Source organism: Chanodichthys erythropterus, chromosome 21 (genome assembly GCF_024489055.1).
Source record: "Chanodichthys erythropterus isolate Z2021 chromosome 21, ASM2448905v1, whole genome shotgun sequence".
Taxonomy (NCBI): Eukaryota; Metazoa; Chordata; class Actinopteri; order Cypriniformes; family Xenocyprididae; genus Chanodichthys; species Chanodichthys erythropterus.
The window spans coordinates 33,367,912-33,385,641 of NC_090241.1; the positions used below are offsets into that span (position 1 = coordinate 33,367,912).

The 17,730-nt window shown below is 35.2% G+C and overlaps 2 protein-coding genes across 7 annotated transcripts in view; one reads left to right on the forward strand and one right to left on the reverse strand.

The window, feature by feature from the left end:
• Positions 1-7,814, reverse strand: part of rbpjl (recombination signal binding protein for immunoglobulin kappa J region-like) — a 22,551-nt gene extending 14,737 nt beyond the window's left edge. For 3 of the 4 annotated variants that reach the window (XM_067373805.1, XM_067373803.1, XM_067373806.1), the window contains exons 1-5: positions 7,638-7,814; positions 5,124-5,193; positions 1,716-1,850; positions 688-758; positions 504-619 (exon numbers count right to left, since the gene is read on the reverse strand). In XM_067373805.1, coding sequence (XP_067229906.1) covers positions 504-619; positions 688-758; positions 1,716-1,850; positions 5,124-5,193; positions 7,638-7,677 — 432 coding nt within the window. In that variant the 5' untranslated portion in view covers positions 7,678-7,814. The remainder of the gene's footprint in view (positions 1-503; positions 620-687; positions 759-1,715; positions 1,851-5,123; positions 5,194-7,637) is intronic. The other variant, XM_067373804.1, reaches the window with a different exon arrangement.
• The window catches only part of matn4 (matrilin 4), a 24,609-nt gene continuing 11,868 nt past the window's right edge, over positions 4,990-17,730 (forward strand). Inside the window, exons 1-8 of one of the 3 annotated variants that reach the window (XM_067373799.1) lie at positions 4,990-5,128; positions 10,416-10,532; positions 11,372-11,935; positions 13,385-13,507; positions 13,597-13,719; positions 14,789-14,911; positions 15,204-15,326; positions 16,096-16,218. In XM_067373799.1, the coding sequence (XP_067229900.1) occupies positions 10,460-10,532; positions 11,372-11,935; positions 13,385-13,507; positions 13,597-13,719; positions 14,789-14,911; positions 15,204-15,326; positions 16,096-16,218 (1,252 nt within the window). In that variant the 5' untranslated portion in view covers positions 4,990-5,128; positions 10,416-10,459. Of the gene's footprint in view, positions 5,129-10,273; positions 10,533-11,371; positions 11,936-13,384; positions 13,508-13,596; positions 13,720-14,788; positions 14,912-15,203; positions 15,327-16,095; positions 16,219-17,730 lie in introns of those variants that run through there. The other 2 variants (XM_067373802.1, XM_067373801.1) reach the window with 2 other exon arrangements.

Genomic DNA, 17,730 nt, shown 5'->3' on the forward strand with positions numbered 1-17,730 from the left:
AACATTATTAGTTTTTACCTACTTCAATCTTTACTGATCAAATTAATGCATCCATGCTGAATAAATGTATTAATTTTTTACTGACCCCACATTTTTAAACAGTATTGTCAGTTGTATACAAAGTCTTGGAAGACTTTGCTATCTTGGCAAATCTGAACACAGTTTTTAATTTTCTCTTCTTAAGAGGAGGCAAATGTGGGGGTTTTCCACATACGAATCTGAGAATTCAAATAACCATTTAATCTCATTGCTGTCTTGGACAGATATTAAAGAGATCTTGTTTGTGATTAGTATTTCCTGTGGGCAGGAATAAATCAACTAACAGACCAAGCCTATATTCTTTGTTCACCCAACTGCCCTCCTTACATAAACCTAGTTGTAATCCAGGTAGAATAAACATATGATCCCATCTCCAAATCTCTCTGTACACACAGCAGTCATGTTCTCTCATGAGCCTGACAGACTCTCTCCTCTTTGATCGCTGCGCTTTGGCAATGTCTCACCCTCTTGTCTGTCTGCTCCTCAAAGCTCAGCTTGAAACTGTCGGTCCGTGGATCAGTGGAGCTGTCCAGACCCATGTAACCGAAAAGCCGACAACTGGACTCACCTAGACCTGATGCTGTGTGAATATACATGGAATAATTAGATTGAATTACAATGGTAAGAATGAAGTCACAAGCCACTGACCTTTAAGCTGCTCCTGTCTGAGTTTCCATCCCTGTCCAGTGAGGTACACACAAGGAGGGGGACAGAAAAACCTATGGAAACACACAAACCATTATTTCTGGAATGAGACATGAAGAAAGAGGTCTGCAATAGTTTTAATTTCTGTAAATTATGTGCTGAGTGATAAAATAACCTGGTGGAAATATGGCTAGAACAAACATTTGGAACATGTTAGATGATTTCTGTCTAGGCACAATCTGGTCCAAACTGGTTAGTCAATCTTTATCAAGCTGGACAGAACTGGTAGACCATCTTGGACCAGAAACAAACCAGCTTCCCTGTTCCAAAATCCAGTTTAAAGGATTAGTTCACTTTCAAATGAAAGTTTCCTGATAATTTACTCACCCCCATGTCATCCAAGATGTTCATGTCTTTCTTTCTTCAGTCGAAAAGAAATTAAGGTTTTTGATGAATTCCAGGATTTTTCTCCATATAGTGGACTTTAATGGCCTCCAAACGGTTGAAGGTCAAAATTACATTTTCATTGCAGCTTCAAAGCATTCTACGCAATCCCAGACGTGGAATTAGGGTCTTATCTAGAGAAACCATCACTCATTTTCTAAAAAAAAAAATTAAGATTTTATACATTTTAACCATAAATGCTCATCTTGAACTAGCTCTCTTCTTCTTCTTCTCTATTAGAATTCCGGCAGTCTACACACTGCTAAGTGTATTTATTCTTATTTTTTAGAAAATAAGTGGTTTCTCTAGATAAGACCCGTATTAAGCCATTGAAGTCAGGAGAAAAATCCTGGAATGTTTTCATCAAAAACCTTAATTTCTTTTTGACTGAAGAAAGAAAGACATGAACATCTTGGATGACATGGGGGTGAGTAAATTATCAGGACATTTTAATTTGAAAGTGAACTAATCCTTTAAGCTGGTATGATGTGATGTTTCAAGCAAAGATTTGAGTTTAGACATTTTCCCATCAGCTAAACCAGCTGATTTCCAGTACATTGTGTGTTTCGCTTCCTGAAAATGTTTACCTTTTCTCATTCCCATAAGACTTCTGAGCAACTTTGGCATGCAAGATGATCACTGATTGGTCAGGTCGGAATTGAAGGTATTGCCTCACTGAATCTCTGGTTACATTTTGCAACAAGGAGAAATTTTGTTCCTCCCTAGTGATGCAAAAAAAAAAAAAAAAAAATTCTTAAAAGGGTGATAAATCAAAAAACATCCTCTCCAAAGTAAACTATCAGTGAATTTCTCAAAGATCTTATCATGGAAGAGTTATTTATTTTGCGACACAATTTAAATATTGATATTACTGTAGAAAGTAGGGGCATTAACAGCCTTCTTGGCTGTCCTTTATGTCTGTGGTGAGTTCTGCTGAGCTTTCTGACATTAACCACAGTAACAAGCAGCCTGTATGATTCAGTAATAGATATTATAGAGTTATAATGATAGATATACTGAAATAAATGCAAGTCATTTTTCTGTGGGTGCATGGGTTGAATGTGTAGACAGTGATTCAGAGATATTAAGATGACAGAACATGACACACTCCCATCATTTTTGAAAAATAACTTTGTTTTATAGAGCTGGAGAATTTGATACACAGATTTGGGGAAATATATTTAAAAATAAATTATTTTTATCCCAGAAGAATCTTATGATGCACGTTTTATTAAAGAATTAAGAAAGCATATTTTATGTTCCACAGAAGGATGAAAGTATCATGGAATTGGAATGACATGAGGTGAGTAAATGATGACAAGATTTTCATTTTTTGCTCTCCATGTAGATTTCTAATGAAAAACAAAATATTTATTTAACTTTGATTAATCGTTTGATATGATCTATTTGCAGTTATTTGTTTCATTTTTTTATGCCTCATATTATTCAAATTCATATATTTTTTTAACAGTGCTTAATTTTCTGGGAGTTTTAATTTCTTTGATCAGAAGCCCAATGATATAAATGTGGTATTTCCCAGCAGAGTGAAAGTGCTTTAATTGAAAGCTCACCTAATTCCCCAGGCTTAGGATGTTTCAGTCAGTCTGCCTGGGTTTTTATTTGAGGCATTCCCAGGAGGATTCTGGGTCAAAGGCAGTGATGTTATTTCCTACTTAAGTGCATTTGGATGGAGGTCAAATTGGATCCCTGTGTTTGGCTTTTTTAAATTACTACACACTGTTAAAATCTTTTAAATCCTGTGTCTTTGACAATATGTTTCATGCGGTTTAACATGCCATACTTCATCTAAAACATTTTCCTTCAAACTCCTTTATCATGGGATAGTTGAAAATGAAAATTCTGTACTCAACCTCAAGTTGTTCTAAACCTGCATAAAGTTCTTTCATCTGTTGAACATAAAGGAAGATATTTCGAAGAATGTTGGTTGGTCCCCATTGACTTCCATATTAACCCTCTGGCCCTCTTCGTTTAGGTGTCACACTTACCTTCTTTACGGTCAAAAGTGACCGAAGCCTTGGAAAGTAACTTTTTTGTTCCTCAGGAAAACCAATGTAATATATTCTTGTTCTATAATATTTTTTGATTATTATATAAAATTTTGAGGGTATTTTATGATACTATGCAATATTTATACAATTTTTATTAACTATTTTTCCCCATTGAAAATAATAGAATTTTTTTTTTTTACATATTTTTAAATTATTTTTCAATTAAAGCAGTATTCCATGTTAAAATAGAGACAAGGCATTTAAAATAAATTTTTTTGAAGGTAGATTAGTGCCATTTGGTGAGAGTAAAAAAAGAAAAACTTATGCAATGCCATGTCGTAACCACTAGATTCCCATAGAGCTCTATATAAAATTCTCTAGTGGTTTTTGGACACAAACACTTATTTTTATTAAGTTTTGGATATGGATTTAAACTTAGACATTCTCAAAGACTACTTTTTGTCACGGTTTAGATTTTTTTTTTTTTAATGTTGATTTGAAGCATCGGTTTTTGCATTAATTTTACTACAGTCAAACCTGAACATACAGGGCGCCATTTTGTTACACGTAACATCAAAATTCAATAAAAAATAACAAAAATGAACAGGTGTGTTTTATAACAGCTTAAAAAAAATCTGTGTTTGATCTGATTTCATCCTCTTATTTGAGTTTTGGCTCAATTTTACCATACTATTACAGCCACACTGGTTCATTTGTATGTGTATAATGGTGTGTTGTGTGTGTGTTTGTCTGTGAATGTGTGTAAGTGAGTGGGTGTTTCTATTTTGTACTCTTGGTGTTTTAGAGTGTAACCCCTTTCTTGCAGTTCATTTTTTACTGCTTTGTGGCTGAATTTTTGCTTTTATTTCACACATTTGCATAAACTTGCTCTGTCTTATAGTCGTGCTGGTTCATATATATGTGTGTGGGGGGAGGGGGGTGGGGGGGTGTTTGTGTCTATTTTGCACTCTTGGCATTTCAGAGTGTCCCCCCTTCAGTGCTGCACACTTTGTTTCTGCACAGTGTCTGATTTGTAGTTTGTACCAACAAAAGATTCTCTGAGTTGTTGTATTTTTTCGTATTTCCCATTCATTTCCTATGTCGGTCATTTTTGACCGAAAAGAAGGTAAGTGTGACTATTTTTTTTACGATGCCTTAACATGTCCGAATCATGTCCTTGATTTTTTTGTGTGTTCATATTGGTAATGCTACAAAAGTCACCAAGTGTCATCTCATTCCGACAAAGATACGATTTTTAACAATTCAAAATATAAAATCTTTCGGTCAGAAATGACCGAAGAAGGCCAGAAAGAAATGGAAGTCAATGGTGATTAGAAACTGTTTGGTTACCAAGTTTCTTCAGAATATCTTATTTTGTGTTCAGCACAAGAGAGAAATTAATACAGGTTTGGAATTTAAATTTTTGGGTGAGCTATCCCTTTAAACGACCAGTTATGTAGGCCTATCTAAAACACTTTCCCTTCGTATAAACGGCACTCTAAGATCTTAAACGTTACCTACCTCAATACAGACACTAATATTTCATAGAAAGCCTATAAAGAAAATAGCATCACTGTAAATGAAATTCAGACGGATAAAGTCAGCTCTGTGTTCACTAATGCCACTTCAGGAGCTCGTGCATCAATCGTGGACTAAAGCAGAACCGCAAGGAATTTCTGAAGGCTCACTAAAAGAAAGCGTTAATGTTCTCTCTCCTGCAGCAACCCCCCCAAAGAAATCCTGCCTGCTCTTCCCATTTCGGACGGGGGTGGGATCTACATTTTAAACGTGCTCTGTAGATTTAATACCTGGCCAATGTCTTGACTGTTCACTCTGTGCCTGCATAATCGCCTGGAGAGTTTACTAACGTTACTCACCTTAAGGAACTGTTTGACTCTTTTAATAGGCTTCCTGAACCACTTCAGCTTCATATTTTTTGGATACCGTTGCCCACTTCCACAGGAGAGTCTGTACCTGTGTCATTACCTGAGGTGAGTGAAGCACGCGTCTGATGTGTACAGGTGAGAGGCTTCTGTAGAGTCCACGATGGCCAACCCTGGAGAATTAAGAGGAAAACATCTTTGTTTCTTGTCTTTTAATGGTTTATTGAGTTGTAAATGGAGCAAAACTAATGAAACTGTTTGTTTAACGACCTGGAGAGTGACCTCCTAAACAAAGACATACAGTATTTCGGGGAAAAAATGTTTTAAATAGCAGCTGTGAAATGGTAAAACATACTGAATGTTAGAAGCATGGTAAATGTGCTTAGCTGAGCAATATTTTCGCCTTATTATTATTTTTTTAAAACGATGTTTTCAGGCTATACATCTCCTTTAATTTTCCCTGAGGGAAACGTTATCTTTTTAAAATTAATAAAATAAAAAATACTGCATTTAAATATCAGTGTTTTTATAAAATTCAGCCGAAATTCAATAATTTAGACAAGTTTTGAGAAATATGACAATAATTATTTAAAAATAAATGTTTGTCGCGATATTTAATAAAAAAAACCCACTTGATTTGTTTAAAATATAATATATGTGTATTCTTAAATGTCATGTGACAGATTTATACCCGCGAAAAGTGCATTTGTTTAAAATGGCATATTAACTTACTATCACTGCAGTATGTATACTGTGCACAGTATGTAATTGTTCTGTATCCATATCATAAGTGTGCAGTACACAGCCAAAACACACTGTTGAATACTGTCTCCCACAATGCAGTGCTCTCAAATTGGCCTACTATTTCTGTCAAAGATATGTTGGCTGCAACTTTTAACATTTTTTACCCATTTTTATTTATAATCTATACAAAGTTGCATACCAATGCACATTTATTTAATTATTGATTGACTGTATTGCTGAATTAAACATGCAACAACATCATGAGGTTGACTAATGTTTGAAACCTTTATTCTAGCATGTTTAACATTCTGTTCAAGCAACTGTGACAGTAAACAGTATATACTGTGCAGTAAGTAGTACACTACTCTATTCTGAACACAGCCAAGAGCTGAATGAATCTAAATATAGAACAGCATGTGTCTAAAAACCTAGTGAGCCGCCAAGCTAAACAGCATTTGCACAGTGCTGTCTAGGTAGGCAGCTTTCTAGGTTTTGGGACACAACCAGTACATGCTTTAGGTGCACAGTGGTTGGCTGGAGGCAAAACCGCTATTAGTAGCAAAGCGTCACATCTGCTTTCAATCCTGCTTCAACAAGAAGCTGCTGTTAGTTAATCTAACTGTGCTCTGAAGCTGTCAGTCAATCTGCTGCCAAAGAAACCATGCTTGTCATTTTCCTCCATTCGCCCTCCTCCTCTAATACTCCTGTCTTCTCTCTCACTACCTCACACTGGGTTTTTCTTTGGTCTGTCTGAGAGAAATGTTTACACTGCAAGGTTTAACCCGTGGAGATCCCATTGGGCTTGAGCTGGGATCTGAGAAGCTTAAACGGTCTTCCAAAGATATACTCAGCACACTGGAAGAAATGTGCTGTCACTCTTCTTTTTTTACTGCCTGCCACCTTTTCACACTTCTCTACGTTACTCTGAAGGGAGACACTGTCAATCACTGTCACTTTTTTTTTTTTTTTTGTCCTAAATTTTAATGCTCAAACTTGTAATGAATAGGGTCATATTTCACCCCAGAGTCAAAACTTACACTCTTCTTAAAGAATATAAAGCATGTTTTTTAAACTATTAAGATTAAGACATTTTTTAACAATTAAGAACATTTCCCTTCACCACCATTTCTAATTAACATGCACAATTAATAACAGATGCTATGTTATTTAAATTGTAAAGCAGTAAAAGTTGCATTTGTTGTACTGACTTTATGCTGATATATGATTCATGCCGAGAATCAATATTTACTTATTTTAATGCTTTACAGTAATGAGAATTTGGGGGTTTTTAAATTTATTTTGTATTTATTTTTAATAATAATATTATATTATAAAAATGCCCACCATGGTTAACATGTTTTTTATTTTTAATCCATCAATAAAAATATTATATAATAAGCAAGCATTATATGATATAAATAATAAATAAAATCTTTCTCTTAAAAGAACATCCACCATTGTTAACATGCATTATCCTCTTTTATTATTTTTATTTATTTTTAATAAATAAATAAAAATATTGATTAATAAATATAATATAACGTAAATAAAAATAATATTTTATTTATTTCTATCTTAATTGTCAGGAAAATGATGACAATTTATTTTTCTTAAATTTAAGCTCACCATTGTTAATATGGTTCTTTTTTATTATTTTTAATCAATAAATAAAAATATTATATAATATAAATTAAAAATAGAATTTATTTCGCTTAAAATAATGCCCACCATTGTTAACATGCATGTTTCTCTTATTTTTGATCAGTACATAAAAGTGTTACATAATAAATATTATATAATATAAATTAAAAATAAATTAATTTATTTTGCTTAAAAGAATGCCCACCATTATTAACATATTTCTCATACTAACCTGTCATACTGTCTCTGTCTCCTTTCCTTTGGTCCTGCATGATGCTCAGGTGTACATCAGCCGCTTTGAAATCTTCATAAAGTCCTCCACAGTGCCAGACACTCCACTGTTATTCATGCTACCTGGTTTTACTTTATTCGCTATGTGACGACAGTGTAACTGTCAGAGCTCTGTTGTAAGAAGACTTCTCCATCTCCAATTCCAATAACTATGTTATCAGCCTCATAGGAGTATTTGTAAATCTATATGCATGTTTGTTTTCAGAGATAGTCACCTGTACTCAGGTGCTGAATTCTCACGCCTCCCTCCACGTGGCGCTCAAGTCAACACAGAATGAGGCATAAAGTCCGAATTGAAATAAAAGTGGGTGACATTTATTGCCCATTAAGTTGTGGGGACAAAACATGGACACCAAACCATCTGGCTTTTAAGTTACTACCACCAAGGAAACAGGAATCATAGTTAAAAAGTATAAGTGATTTTACACTTGCTAGTGATGTGATCACATGGAATTTGCAATATTTCCAGATGCATGGCCTAAAATTGTGAAACATGGGGGTATGTGTTCATTAAATCAGCAAACCCTTTTTACAAGGACCTGCATGTTCTTCAAAGCCATTTTAATAGAAACAAGTCAAAAAATGCAAATGGTCTGGAATAACAGCACGTCTTTATATGTCTGCTAGATGTTATGTATAATGTAGTGTAGTTAAAGATGATATGGGCTGCCATCCAAAAGCCAGTAATGGTGCTATATTCTCTGTAAACATGAAATAACCACTTTAATCTTCTGAATTTAATGGCCGTCTGCCAATATGATGTGTGAGACCATATGGCACTATATAGTGCTGAAATAATCAAAGCTGAGGTAAGGGCCTCCGTAGCTCATACGCACACACTCAAAGCCTAATGTACACATATAGCACAGAAGGCTTCATTGTATTAGCACACAAGGGACTGAAGACTGCCGTTTACCTGGATGCCACTGAAACCGACGGTTATGTGCTGAGTCTTCATCAAGGCTTAGAGAAACCACAAACCAGCACTGGTCATAGAGGTCACTCCAAATGAGAAATTCTCTCATTTCATGCTGAGAGCAGTAGAGTAGTGTATTGGGATGCATCTGTAATATCTTTAAATTTGAAAGGGGTTAATTCACCCTAAAAGGAAAATTCTGTCATAATTTACTCATCCTCATGGTATTTTTTTCTTTGAGATTGTCCAACAATGACAAGAAAAGCACCATAAAGATGCAGGTTTGGTGGCAACAAGGAAAGTTTGAATATGTAAGAGTTACTTACGTCTGTAGAAGCAGTTTATACTTTTCTGGCACCATTGTTAACAAATGAGTGTTCACATTGGACATGTGACGCAAACTACTGTTCATCTGAGGTCGGTATGATTTTTGAATGTTTTTGAAAGAAGTTGCTTCTGCTCACTAAGGCTGTATATATTTAATCAAAAATACAGTAAAAACGGTAATATTGTGAAATATTATTACAATCTTAAAAACGTGTTTTCTATTTGAATATATTTTAAAAAGTAATTTATTCCTGTGATCAAAGCTGAATTTTCAGCATCATTATTCCAGTTTTCAGTGTCACATGATCCTTCAGAAATTGTCCTAATATACTGATTTGCTGCTCAAGAAACATTTCTGATTATTTTTAATATTGAAATCAGTTGTACTTCTTAATATTTTTGAGGAAACTGTGATATATTTTCAGGATTCTTTAGTGAATAGGAAAAGGGAAAATAACTATTTCCATTTTATTCATTCCTTTGGTAATAGTGTAAATGCATTTACTGTCACTTTTGATCAGTTTAATGTGTCCTTGAGGAATAAAAGTATTAATTTCTTTCCAAAAAAAAAAAAAAACCCAGCTTACCCCAAAATTTTGAACAGTATATAGTGTATGCACTCTAAAAAATGCTGGGTTGTTTCAACCCAAATTTGGGTCAAATATGGACAAACCCAACCATTGGGTTAAAAAAATGCATTTAAAACTTTAACCCAATGGTTGGGTTTGTCCATTTTTTACCCAAATTTGGGTTGAAACAACCCAGCATTTTTTAGAGTGTGGCCTTAGAATAAGATTTGAGAGCAATGGAAAAGATTATTAGCAAATAACATCTTAAATTTGTATCTGTTCCACACATAAAGCTTTTATATGGCTTCAAAAAATGCAAGTAAATTTGTCGTGTAATGAGGTTAGGTAATTAAATGAGGGTAAAATGAAGATAGAATTAAAATTTTTGTATTCTTTCTGTAAGCATATCATCTTCAACTTCTGCAAATTGTACCGCTGAAAATCCTGTTTTTAATAGAATAGTTAGGAATGCAGCACAACAGTAATCTGTCTGGCTGTTTATCTGCTGGGTTCAAAGACAGTAAAATTCATGCCAAACCATGACACACTCCACCATTATGTGCCCCTCTGATAGTGATAACCCTTATCAGGCCCTTGGAGAGGCAAATCCTTTTGTGAAAGTCGTAGTGACTGACAGCACGCTGTTTACAGCGCCAATGTCCCAGACGCTGTTATTTTCCAGCAATTACTTCACACAGCGTTTGAACTCGGAGCCTGTGGTGATGTGATCGGCCCAAAAGTCTATTAACTCTTCCATGTTAACGGCCTGTTCAGAAGTGCTGCTGTGGACCATCTGTTTGGTGTCGCCGTTTTATTGCAAGCTCAGACTGGAATGTTTGGCTGCCTTTAAAGCACAGATTTCCCTTGACCTGCAGTTTTTCTGTTTCTTCCCCTTCTCCACCTACAGCCAGTGGGATTTTTACGGCGAGATTGGGCCTTTGTCGACGAAACATGACACGTGTGTTGGTGTATGTTGGTGTGCTAATAGCCATAATGGCTGCGACAGAAGCAAGGCCTAAATCAGGTTGGTTAAACCGCTGTTATAATGCTAATAAATCAATCTTGACAGTAACAGTGGTAGACACTACCTCAGGAGTCTGTCGATTACACTAAGAATTTAGTAGTGGCACAATTGTGTTGGTGTTGGCAAACCAGATGGCCATTGTAGAGCATGTTTTTTTTTTTATCAGATATTTCTGTGGTTCTCAAAGTCTTCAGGATCTAGACTTTACATGCAAAGCTAAACCAAAATGTATTAACATGAACTGCATTGGCTCAATAAGCAAAATTATTAACATGAGATTAGGCTGAAAAGTAAAAGTGATTGGTTTCTAAATGTCTTTTGAATTTTGATGGTTTCATGCTCTTGGCAGCCATTAATTCACCACACAAAGCATATTTATCTAGAACTTATGATCTTTTATTTCTGATAATTTTCTTAATGGTTACCAAGGAAAAGGTCAACCATCTTCCCAGTTTGACTACCACCTGACAGATTAATTTGGACCCAAATAGAGTTTGATTAGACAACATTTAATGCCAACAACAAAAGTTTTTTTCCTCCCTTTTAAAAATTATTACAAAAGTCATTAAAATCATTTTGGGCTTTCCTAAAGAATCTTTCAGTAATCCGTTCTTCAAAGAAGCATTATTTCTTAGTGTCAGGAATATTTTAGTAATCTATAGAACATTTTTCCACTATAAAGAACCTTTTGCACACTGGAAAGGTTCTATGGATGTTAAAGGTTCTTCATGGAACCATCAATGCCAATAAAGAACCTTTGTACTTGTTTTATCATAGTTTGAAACTGTGTCAATATTGTCATTGCATGGTTTATAATTCTATTTTCCCACATTTTACAGCTGAACCAAAGTGTAAATCTGGCCCGGTTGACCTTGTGTTCATCATCGACGGCTCCCGAAGCGTTCGTCCCCATGAGTTTGAAACCATGCGCAAGTTCATGATTGACATCATCCATGAGCTGGACATTGGCCTGGATTCTACAAGAGTTGGTGTGGTCCAATACTCCAGCCAGGTCCAGAACGTCTTCTCCCTCAAAGCCTTCAGTAAGCCAGCGCAGATGGTCAAAGCTATCAACGAGATCATTCCATTGGCACAGGGCACTATGACCGGCCTGGCCATCCGTTACACCATGAATGTAGCCTTCTCTGCCGAGGAAGGCGCCCGTCCCAACGTTCCCCATGTCGCTGTTATCGTGACAGACGGTCGCCCTCAGGACCGCGTGGCCGAAGTGGCGGCAGCTGCAAGAGAGTCTGGGATTGAGATCTACGCCATTGGTGTCGCCAGAGCCGATATGACTTCACTGCGAGCGATGGCATCACCACCATTTGAGGATCACGTATTCCTTGTGGAGAGCTTTGACCTTATTCACCAGTTTGGGCTTCAGTTCCAAGACAAGCTTTGTGGTAAAGAATTAATCTAGACGTTTGTTTTGAACTTTTCAACTTTGCAGATTCTTTTTTATAAGGTTTCAACCTCAAACCACAGCTCAAAGTTGCAAGTTCTCCTTGGCAATAACAAAAGATATACAGGACAGTTTGAAAGTTTGGGGTTTGTAAGATTTTTAAAGCTTTCTTATGCTCACCAAGGCTGCATTTATTTGATTAAATATTATTACGATTTAATATGTAATTTATTCCTGTGATTTATTTGAAAAATCTTTTTCATTATAAATGATTTTACTGATACTTTTGTATGGAAGATTGTTATAAGACGCAATTGCGAGATTAAATCTCACAATTCTGAGAAAAAAAGTCAGAATTGTGTGATTAAAAAGTCGCCATTACCTTTTTTATTTTTATATTTAGTGGTGGAATCAACCTTCCATACTTTTGATATAATGCATCCTTGTTGAATAAAAGTATACATTTCTTTAAAAAAGTATTACTGACCCAAACTTTTAAATGCTACTGTATTTATTTAAGATAAAATAATGAATAAATGTAAGCTATTATATTTAAAATAAATAATAATTCTTAAAAATCTTTTAAAAATGTTTGAAAATGTATTTAATCTAATTAATCACAATCTTTTTTTTTTTCAACAAGAAATTATTCAGTTTTTGTGAGAGCAAAATGTACTTAATAATAATAATAATAATAATAATAATTTTGAGTAATTGACTACATTTTTGTCAAAAGTCAAAATAGAATAAAAATTGAACATTGGTTGTGATGCTCTCATTGGTGTTGAATATCCTGTTTCAACAAGGATTCAAATGCTTAAAGGATTAGTTCACCCCAAAATGAAAAATACCCCATGATTTACTCACCCTCAAGCCATCCCAGGTATATATGATTTTCTTCTTGCATACAAATACAATCAGCATTATATAAATAACCACCCTTATGCTTCCAAGCTTTATAATGGCAGTTAACAGTTACCACCAGTTTGAAGCTCAAAATAGCGCATCCATCCATCATAAACATACTCCACACTTCTCCATGGGGTTAATAATGGCCTTTTAAAGTGAAGTGATGTGTTTGTGTAAGAAAAATAAGTAAAATAACTAGCTTCCAGCTCTGGAGCTGCGTGGAGTACGTTTATGATAGATGAATGCTCTTTTTTGAGCTTCAAACTGGTGGTAACTTCACGGCAAATATAAGCGTCATGGTGTTCTATAATGTAATATAACTCTGATTGCGTTCATCTGAAAGAAGAAAGTCATGTGCACCTAGGATGGCTTGAGGCTGAGTAAATCATGGGATAATTTTCATTTTGGGGTGAGCTAATCATTTAAATCTTTTGCTGACTTTAAGCACATGAATTCTGTTGCTGTTGTCCCCTGTGATTGTGAACACTATGATCTAGTTTTTCCTGCTTTCGCAGTGCTCATGTTTGCATTGGATTTGCAGTGAAGGACTTGTGTCTGGAGTCAGATCACGGCTGTGAGCACATCTGTGAGAGCTCGCCTGGTTCCTACCACTGTCTCTGTCTGCCTGGATACACGCTCAACGAGGATGGCAAGACCTGCACACGTGTGTACCCTTACAAATTACACATCACAGAAGTATGACATATTTATCATTCCACTGGTGCTCAACAGGTGTGTGTTTGCTTCTTGCAGCCATTGATCTATGTGCTGAAGGGAAGCATGATTGTGAGCAGATCTGTATCGCTTCACCTGGGTCGTTCACGTGCGACTGTGACACGGGATACACACTCAACGACGACAAGAGAACTTGCACAAGTTAGTGATGCACATGCTTGTTGATATTTTTTTGTTTCCTAGCTGCTTTGTTAATAAACAAATTGAGATGACTAGTGAAAATACTTCTATTTTTATTATTTTTATAATAATATATATAATTACAAATTATCTGTATAACAATTTGAATGAAGTGTGAATTGTAAAATTTTAGTAGAGTATACAGACAAGGGTTACGTTCGGAATTCCATACTACCATACTATTCATGCTATTTAAGTGGTATGCATAATGTATGCAAATTTTGTGTATACGTGGAATATCTGGACTGCATTCACTAAAATGTATAGTATACAATATATACTGCACAGTATGCAGTAGTGCACACACTAGTATTCCATTCTAAACATAGCCGAAGGAACATCACTGTATATTCTTCTGCTAAAAGTACAGTATGCTTACTTGTATACTTCAATGCAAACTTAAAGATCCCAAGAAATCACTTAATAAGTACATTTTTCTCCTCTATATGCTAGTGTTGTCAAACGTACTGACTTCAGTACCAAGTTGGTACTGAAATTTAAAAAATGTGACAATAGCTATGCTCAACATATGGCCATTGTGTTCATGCGCTCAACATATATGTCTCTGATTGGCTACAAAGATCAACTTTTGACAACACTACATATTTTCCTATTGAAACCGGTGTTAGTTTTAGTACTATTTACATCCTATTACAGTATTTATTCAAAATTTTGAATTAGCTTTTAGTTTTACATTTTCAGTTTTCATTATAATTTTAGTTTTAGTAATTTTTTGTGATTTTTGTCATTTTTTATTACTTTATTTTTCAAATATTTCTATTTAGCTTTAATTTATATTTATTTCAGTTTTAGTAATTTCAGTACTTCAAATGCCAAAGCAACCATTATAATTTTAATTTTTAATTAATAATGTATTTTATTTCAGCTTAATTTTAATTAACAAAAATGTTTTAATAGTTTTAGTTAACTATAACAATGAAAAAACATCCAGAAAGCTCCAATATTATTTTCATGTGATCTTTAACACCTGATTACTCAGACTTCTCTCACTGTTCTTTGCCTGTTCCAGTGATCGACTACTGCTCATTTGGGAATGATAGCTGCGAGCACGAGTGTGTGAGTGTGCTCAACGGATTTAACTGTCGCTGTAACGAAGGATACTCACTCAACGATGACCTGAAAACCTGCACAAGTTAGTGAGAGCAACCAGGACACAAACTTTTCCTTCCTTCATATACAACACTTTAAAATTAGAATGCAGTATACAGTTGATGCTGTGTAGTATGCTGCTCATTAGTATTCCATACTGATCATACCATATTAATACTGAGCAGGTGACAAGCAAAAATAAGAAATTAACATATGTTGGATGTTTGTATAGTAGCTCTCAGCTAGTACAGCCAAATGCAAACTTAAATGGGTTGCGATGAATTTTGCATGTGTTTTCCCATCACAAGTTTCATGCTTTTGTTTGCCTGTTCCAGTGATCGACTACTGTTCATTTGGGAATGATAGCTGTGAGCACGAGTGTGTGAGCGTGCTTCAGAGCTTTTATTGCCGCTGTCGTGAAGGATACACACTCAATGAGGATGAAACAACATGCACAAGTTAGTGAGGGCAACGGATACACACACAATTCTCATAAGAAAGTCTCAAATACCCACAAGACTACATGCCTATAATTACATGCTAGACATAGACATTATCCTAACTAACATCTTTCAAGCACACGGAACATTCTCTAATACAAAGACAAAGTTTGCAACGTCATTACAGCTTCCGCATGGCCACATTATGCTGCTATAAAGCACTCCCTACTCATCTATCCATTTCCTGCTGTTACCAGCTGGTTTATCTATTTAGCCACTGAACAAAAACAGACTGTTTTAGTGTTTCAGCCTCAAGTTCCACACAGAGTTTATAGTAAATGGTAAAAACATTGCCAAACACTCTAGTGTTGCTTAGAATACGCTTAAAAGTAGTATGGGGAACATAATTGATTAGCTTATAGCTCAGCAAGCTACAATTTTTGTTAGCTGCAGGCTACTAGCAAAGATTAGCAAACTAAATTAAGGCTATTTTATCAAAGTAGTAGTATTTATCTGGCACAAAACAATTTGTAAGCAATACAATATCTTAAAAATATGATTGCTACACTGCAACTGTAGCTTGTTTACCAGAAAAGCTTCACTGAGCTAAGTTATTAGCATCACAGACTTAAGCTTATACCCCAGAATGTTTAAAGAGACAAATTCTGATCGTTTTTGTAGCTTAACTATTCTGAAACATGAAAAAACAGCTTGTATGTGACTTTGATGTGGTTTATTTGCTCTTCTGCTTTGCCAAAGCTTTCTAACTCTTCTCTGCCTGTTCCAGTGATCGATTACTGCTCGTTTGGGAATGATAGCTGCGAGCATGAATGTGTGAGTGTCCTCAACGGCTTTCACTGCCGTTGTAACGATGGATACTCACTCAACGAGGACATGAAGACCTGTACAAGTTAGTGAAGGCCATCGTCAGTTCGTGCATTCACTAATTCAAAAGGAATTCCTTCAAAATCTGTTTTTCTTCCATTTTTCTTAATTGTCTTAATTGCAAAGATGCTAGATTGGATCCCATAGGGTCTAATATCCTTCCTCTCACTGCTTTCTGTTCTTTCTCAAAGCACTTAAAGCTTCTCTAAGGGATTTTAGATGTTTGTCCACAGGACTTAACTGCTGAATTAGGCCTCACAGCCTCTCTCCAAATCCTTGTCCTCCTGTACCCCCCCCCCACAAAAAACATTATATAAAAGTCCCCAATGTGAGCATGATGGCCACTGGTAGACACTTAACCTAAAGAGCATCTAAATGCTGTAAAGCAAAAGTTATATATGAGATTAATTGGAAAATTTACCATATTCTGCACAGAATGTCATATACTTGAATTCTAATCCATCTAATCCTTATTTAGTGATCGATTACTGCTCTTTTGGGAATGATAGCTGCGAGCACGAGTGTGTTAGTGTCCTTAAAGGCTTTCACTGCATTTGTAATGATGGATACTCACTCAACGATGACAAGAAGACCTGCACAAGTTAGTGAAGGCAGAACATTATTCTGCTCAAAATCAATTTGTACATTCCTTAAAATTCAATTTCTGTGCCGTATTCTTAATTGTTTACCATCAATATTTGGGCCATCAATTGCTTAGCTTGTAAGAGCTTTTGAAATGAGTGGAGTGCATTCAAGTCATATTGGAAAGATCGCATTTACGCACATGAACTTCACCACAAAGTTGTAATATACGAGTCGGGAAACTGGGGACATTCTAAAACGCTTAAAGTGAAAAAGGCTTAACGTGGCTTAATGTACTAAGACAGTGATTTAAACAGACCAAACTCACTAAATATCATGCTAATAAAGTATACTATGTGCAAAAAATCAGATGAGCCCAAAATATGATCTTAATGCGTTTAATAACACATTAAGCCTTTTTCTCCCATAGAAAACTGTTAAAAGAAAAGGCTTGATGTACTAAGACAGTGATTTTAACAGAGGGAGAAAAAGGCTTAACATGTTATTAAATGCATTAAGATCATATTTTGGGCTCATCTGATTTTTTGCACATAGTATACTTTATTAGCATGATATTTAGTGAGTTTGGTCTGTTAAAATCACTGTATTAGCATTTTAGAATGTCCCGGAAATGGGATTTTCTTTAAGCCCTGAGACTCCAAGTAAGGGGCATGTCAGTGAGAAAACATGTCGGACGCATTGGATGCAGCGTCTGTATTAATGGTACATTTGTTAACATGATTTAATTATTTTTCATTTACAATAAAATCTAAGTTGCATGGACAAAATATGATAGTATTGTACAATTATGGTAGAATGTAAAGTGATTAAATTTACAGGCCATTCATAAATTGAATAAAAACCTAGCACAATGCACATTTTGTATATTTAGTGTTAAAATATCTTGTTGAATTTTATGCAGAAAAGGTGCATTGCCATTTTGCTCTGACCAAAA